Source organism: Anneissia japonica, unplaced genomic scaffold (genome assembly GCF_011630105.1).
Source record: "Anneissia japonica isolate Jap-2015-1 unplaced genomic scaffold, ASM1163010v1 scaffold288227_len51653_cov153, whole genome shotgun sequence".
Classification (NCBI taxonomy): Eukaryota; Metazoa; Echinodermata; class Crinoidea; order Comatulida; family Comatulidae; genus Anneissia; species Anneissia japonica.
Window position 1 is genome coordinate 41813 of NW_022752531.1, and position 6870 is coordinate 48682.

Consider the following 6870-nt stretch of genomic DNA (forward strand, 5'->3'; position numbering starts at 1 on the left):
TACGGGTAACTAGCTGTACTGAACTTTCTGAGTAAATTGAGGGCGCAATTTCAAACGATGGTGCTTAGCGAAATTTGATTGGCTAAATCTATGGCAGCCATCTTGGATGGTACACACACACAGTTCTCCGTATTTCGAACATCGAATACATTGCGGTTAGCGCTCTAGTATTCTTATTATATCTCTATGTTTTTTACGCTCTCAATGAGCGTAGTTGGCTCTCTTGTTCTATTTATACTCTTTGATTATATGTTGATATTGGAGTGCAATAAATATTACAAAACAAACATTATCATTATAATTATTAAGTTGTCAATGTCACCGACACCATCACCATCACTGTTAGTTACCATCACTATCATTATTTTCATCATATCGTGATTCTTATCGTAAATATGATCATGATTGTTAATGTCATCGTTATGATTATGATTATTATTATTATTAATAATAATTTTGTTTAATTTTGTTATTATTTATAACTATTATCATTACTACTATAATTGTTGTATTGGTATTGATATTTTTAATATAAATATATTAGTATCAATGCAATTTATACTGGAGTTATTTGTATAAAGAGGATTATTTTGATGTTACACATTTAAATATATATATTCATGAATATTTACTTACTACAACCTGCTTCAATTGTTTCATCATAACCATTACTACAATGTTTCTTAAGGTCACAGAAATAGCGTGGGTCGATGCAATCAGAACTACCGAGACATAGTCTAAGACCCTCGCTACAGACTGTAGAAGCAAGTATTAAAATTATTTTAGTAATGAAGATTTATCTCATCCTATTATTTCTCATCAAACTGATTGTACATAAAGGGTAATTAATAATGTGTGTGAAACACTATTATACTTCTCTAACACTGAATTTACAACTGCCCTGGAAAACAAAAAGTAATATTAAATTAAAAAAAATAAAACCTGGTGAGGATCACAAATTAGAAGACAAGCCTGGTTTCATAGGAACCCTTAACATCAAGCTCCAGTATAAAAAAAAAACAACATATTAAAAAAATACTTATGGCTTTAATAATTTATAATAAAACATAATGTAAGAAAAAAATAAGAATAAATTAACTTTCCTGCAAAGCCAGTCTTTAATAATTTATAATAAAAAATATATAAAAACAAAAAATAAGTAGAGTAATAGGAATAATAATTAAAGTAATTATAATTAATACATATAAATATATTGTAATAGAGATACAATAATAGAATTTTAAAATAAGAATAATAGGCATAATAATTATAGTAATAAGTAATAAATATGAATAAATAGTAATAAAGTTTCAATTATTGAAATTCAAAAATAATGATAGTACTACAATAATAATAACTAGATTGAAATTCGTCATCAACAAATTTTAGGAGATACGCAGGATCCGATGGTTTTTCTCAGCGAGAAAATTTTGAAACGCCCAAAATGGCCTGAATTGTGTTTTAAATTGGTCAAAAAGTGATCTTGAGAATTTTTAAAAAATGCACACGTACGCGCACGTAATGATGCGCACGTCATGACGCGCGTGCAGACAGTAATTGCACATGAAGTTTAACCTCGATATGAAGTATACTTGTGTCAGTGTTTTAAACCAGTCTGTCGCCCTCTGGCGGAGGTCGATTTATTATAAATAGTAGAATTACACAAAGATTTTAAAGGAAAAAATGAGGGGGTGAGAAAAAAACATTCATCTTGACAATGATGACATCATCAAAGCGAAAATGGAAGGCACAATTATGAAAGAAAATTGTCTCAGCTATAATATACTGAAATTTGGGCGACAAACGCGCGCAAAGATCCCTATGTTTGATGCACACGTACGACATTGCTATTGGCCATAAGATGACTAAAAAGAATGGAAATTTGTGAATACAATGTCAGGAACCCAAAATAAGTAAAAAAAAACTTTGAAATGCTTTGAAATGTCAAAAAATTTTGAAATGCTCAAAATAGCCAAGAAACGTGCTCTAATTTAGTCAAAAAGTAATTTTGAGCATTTAAAATGTTGATACTAAACGCTTGCGTGCGTGTTATGAGGCGCACGCGAAATATTTCGGTATGTGATATTTATCCTTGACCTAAAGTTTATGCCCACTGAATGATTTAGAAATGAAAATTGGTTACGATGATATGATCAATAATGTGAAACACGCAAAATTGCTCGTAGATGACGTCGCATATGTCACTCTACACATTGAACAGCTCACTGTGACTATTCCATGCCAAGCCAAATTTTCATTGAAGCACGCATGTACGTAGCTCACGGCAATTTTGAGATACTGTGCGAACAAAAAGTGGGAAGAAAGAAAGAAAGAATTTAAAAAAAGGTGATGATCCTGACAATAAAAAGAGGTGATCCACTCATTAAGCAGATCAACAATAAATAAATAAATAAATAAAGAAGACAAATCTTTAGAACAACAATAGGTGATACACTGTAGCAGCGTATCACCTAATAATAATAATAATGATGATGATAATGATGATAATAATAATAATAATAATAATAATAATAATAATAATAATAATAATAATAATAATAATAATAATAATAATAATAATAACAACAATAATAATAATAATACAAATGAATAAATTCAATTTTGGTATAGCCGGCCTTAACTAATTTTTCTTAAAAAAATGTTTTGTGTCTTGTAAAAAATTTATAAAAAAATAAGGAAATAAGTAAAATAGTATAAAAATAATAATTATAGTAATAAATAATATAAATAAATTAATAGTAATAAAATAACCATAATATAATAATATAAATAAATTAATAGTAATAAAATAACCATAATATAATTAATAAAAACCATAGTAGTAATAGAATAATAAAAGAGATAATGAGATTATTGAAATTTAAATTAGGCTTTTTAGTTGAGTATGGAAAAAACTAAGTTTCATTAAAGTGTATTTATAGACCATTTTTTGGATTTATTTTGAAACAGCGCCGTATGCGTCTTGCACCTACTCTGGGGGACTTCCAGCGGCCTAGCCTGAGCAGCTGGCTAGTACAAGTCGAGCACCGCGATGTACTATAGCAGCAGTAGACAACAGATACGATCTTGCCAATTACTGTAATTACTATCTAAACATTAAAATAGCCTTTTAAAACTTAGACTTGATTTTAATATAAATATTTCATGTTTTTTAAATTTTAAAAAATTTTTGCTCGTTAGTAAATTAGTTTTATTGTTGATTTCATTCATGATGGTAACTGCGTAAAGTAAAATGCTAGGCCTCTGAAATTCCCCCCAGTGGTAGTCGCCAGGTTATCGGAATTTCATTTCAAATTTAGTGAAAATGATCTACTGTATATAGAGCATATTTCAGATAAACCACTAATCAAACTTAGGCAAATCATGATTTAGAATATTAAAAAAATCTTCTAAGTTTTGATTTTAATTTTTAAAAATGAGAGGTATCGTCGGGGAAAAATATAACTGGCAGCGTGCTTATGACCCTGGTCAAATCGATTAAAAATCATGACGTGCCAAAGGCACACCACAGGCTACATCCCCAATTGACAATTTACAAAATCCAATGGTAACAATTTTTTTTTCTTTCAAATAGACAACCTTTAAAACAAATTAATCTAATTACATAGTGTTTTAGCAAATCAATTAAAATTCTATGATTTACGATAATTGCTATTCAGTCCAAATAAAGTAAATTTTATATTTATAAGAATTAATAATAATATTGACTAGATCAAGGAATGTGAAGTAGAATGATTCTTTATAAAACCATATTGGTGAGGATTGACAAAGGTAATTTTCAGGCAATCTAGCATACATGATTTTTCAATGATTTTCAGAGAATAATGAATAGGCCAATAATTTGATTATATAAACAGGATCTCCCCATTTTTACATAGGAATGAATTTAGCAAGTTTAAGATGGTTAAACAAAAGATGAATATAATCGACAAACTTTTTCATTCATGATAAAAATTGAGAGCAATTTAGAATTTGAATAAAAAGATAATTCAAAAAAGAAATACTGAAATAGTAGTACACGGTACACGGTATATTAGAACATTTTACAATCATAACAAATATCTATGAGTGAGTTATATTTATCAATTGAAGGATAAACGTAAATACAACTATAAGTAATATACATCGGTAATGATATAATCAATTGTAAGTTTATAATTGCAAATTTATGGTGTGTATACATACCCGGTGTAGTCTGTAATAGGGTACTAGATGGTTGCGTCACAGGTAAGGTGGTAATAGAAACGATAGTAGCAACGGCCGTTGAACATTTATCGGTTGTTGCATCGGAGGTAGATGTCTTCTCTTTTGTAGTTGATCCTTCAGTCGTTTTATCGTTAGTAGTGTCATAGGTTGTGGTCTTCCCTCTCATTGTTGATTCAGCGGTTGATATATGAACAGTTGTTTTCTCTTCCATTGTTGATTGCGTAGTAGTAGCATAAACAGATGTCTTTTCTTCCGTTGTTAATGAATCCGTTGTAGAATCTACAGTTGTTTCTATTTCAGTTGTGGATTCTTCAGTTGTTCCATCGACGGCAAATGTGCTGCCTTTCGTTGTTAATCCTTCAGTTGTTATATAAACCGTTGTACTTTGCGCCGTGGTTTGTTCCTCAGTTGTTATATGAACAGTTGTCTTCTCTTTGGTTGTTGATTGTCTGGTAGTAGCATCAACCATTGTTTTTTCCTCCGTTGTTAATGAATCCGTTGTAGAATCTATAGTTGTTTCTATTTTAGTTGTGGATTCGTCAGTTGTTCCATCGACGGTAGATGTTTTGTCTTTCGTTGTTAATCCTTCAGTTGTTATATCACCCGTTGTTGATTCAGCAGTTGTTATATGAACAGTTGTCTTCTCTTCGGTTGTTGATTGTTTAGTAGTAGCATCAACCGTTGTCTTTTCCTCTGTTGTTAATGAATCCGTTGTAGAATCTACAGTTGTTTCTATTTCCGTTGTGGACTCTTCAGTTGTTCCATCGACGGTAGATGTTTTGTCTTTTGTTGTTAATCCTTCAGTTGTTATATCTACCGTTGTGCTCTGCGCCGTTGTTTGTTCCACAGTGGTGTCATAGGGTGTTGTCTTCTCTTTTGTTGTTGATTCAGCGGTTGTTATATGAACAGATGTCTTCTCTTCAGTTGTTGATTCTTTAGTAGTAGCATCAACCGTTGTCTTTTCCTCCGTTGTTAATGAATCCGTTGTAGAATCTACAGTTGTTTCTATTTCAGTTGTGGATTCTTCAGTTGTTGCATCGACTGTAGATGTTTTGTCATTCGTTGTTAATCCTTCAGTTGTTATATCAACCGTTGTGCTCTTCGCCGTTGTTTGTTCCACAGTGGTGTCATAGGGTGCTGTCTTCTCTTTCGTTGTTGATTCAGAGGTTGTTATATGAACAGTTGTCTTCTCTTCGGTTGTTGATTGTTTAGTAGTAGCATCAACCGTTGTCTTTTCCTCCGTTGTTAATGAATTCGTTGTAGAATCCACAGTTGTTTCTATTTTAGTTGTGGATTCTTCAGTTGTTGCATCGACTGTAGATGTTTTGTCTTTCGTTGTTAATCCTTCAGTTGTTATATCAACCGTTGTGCTCTGCGTCGTCGTTTGTTCCAAAGTGGAGTCATAGGGTGTTGTCTTCTCTTTCGTTGTTGATTCAGCGGTTGTTATATGAACAGTTGTCTTCTCTTCGGTTGTTGATTGTTTAGTAGTAGCATCAACTGTTGTCTTTTCCTCTGTTGTTAATGAATCCGTTGTAGAATCTACAGTTGTTTCTATATCCGTTGTGGACTCTTCAGTTGTTCCATCGATGGTAGATGTTTTTTCTTTCGTTGTTAATCCTTCAGTTGTTATATCTACCGTTGTGCTCTGCGCCGTTGTTTGTTCCTCAGTGGTGCTATAGGGTGTTGTCTTCTCTTTCGTTGTTGATTCAGCGGTTGTTATATGAACAGTTGTCTTCTCTTCGGTTGTTGATTGTTTAGTAGTAGCATCAACCGTTGCCTTTTCCTCCGTTGTTAATGAATCCGTTGTAGAATCTACAGTTGTTTCTATTTTACTTGTGGATTCTTCAGTTGTTGCATCGACTGTAGATGTTTTGTCTTTCGTTGTTAATCCTTCAGTTGTTATATCTACCGTTGTGCTCTGCGCCGTTGTTTGTTCCTCAGTGGTGCTATAGGGTGTTGTCTTCTCTTTTGTTGTTGATTCAGCGGTTGTTATATGATCAGTTGTCTTCTCTTCGGTTGTTGATTCTTTAGTAGTAGCATCAACCGTTGTCTTTTCCTCCGACGTTAATGAATCCGTTGTAGAATCTACAGTTGTTTCTATTTCAGTTGTGGATTCTTCAGTTGTTGCATCGACTGTAGATGTTGTGTCTTTCGTTGTTAATCCTTCAGTTGTTATATCAACCGTTGTGCTCTGCGTCGTTGTTTGTTCCACAGTGGTGTCATAGGGTGTTGTCTTCTCTTTCGTTGTTGATTCAGCAGTTGTTATATGAACAGTTGTCTTCTCTTCGGCTGTTGATTGTTTAGTAGTAGCATCAACCGTTGTCTTTTCCTCCGTTGTTAATGAATCCGTTGTATAATCTACAGTTGTTTCTATTTCAGTTGTGGATTCTTCAGTTGTTGCATCGACTGTAGATGTTGTGTTTTTCGTTGTTAATCCTTCAGTTGTTATATTAACCGTTGTGCTCTGCGTCGTTGTTTGTTCCACAGTGGTGTCATTGGGTGTTGTCTTCTCTTTCGTTGTTGATTCAGCGGTTGTTATATGAACAGTTGTCGTCTCTTCGGTTGTTGATTGTTTAGTAGTAGCATCAACCGTTGTCTTTTCCTCCGTTGTTAATGAATCCGTTATAGAATCTACAGTTGTTT

At 32.6% G+C, this 6870-nt stretch overlaps 2 protein-coding genes across 2 annotated transcripts in view; both read right to left on the reverse strand.

Annotated features, from left to right (window-relative positions):
• The window catches only part of LOC117122341, a gene marked incomplete at its 3' end in the record, with an annotated part of 46222 nt that extends 41653 nt beyond the window's left edge, over window positions 1–4569 (reverse strand). The window contains exons 1-2 of the mRNA XM_033267903.1: window positions 4207–4569; window positions 637–756 (exon numbers count right to left, since the gene is read on the reverse strand). Coding sequence (XP_033123794.1) covers window positions 637–756; window positions 4207–4438 — 352 coding nt within the window. The remainder of the gene's footprint in view (window positions 1–636; window positions 757–4206) is intronic.
• A 9-nt stretch (window positions 4570–4578) lies between these two features.
• LOC117122342 (mucin-17-like) overlaps window positions 4579–6870 on the reverse strand; it is a gene marked incomplete at its 5' end in the record, with an annotated part of 5208 nt that continues 2916 nt past the window's right edge. The window contains 2 exons of the mRNA XM_033267904.1: window positions 4579–4584; window positions 4694–6829. Of these exons, the coding sequence (XP_033123795.1) occupies window positions 4579–4584; window positions 4694–6829 (2142 nt within the window). The remainder of the gene's footprint in view (window positions 4585–4693; window positions 6830–6870) is intronic.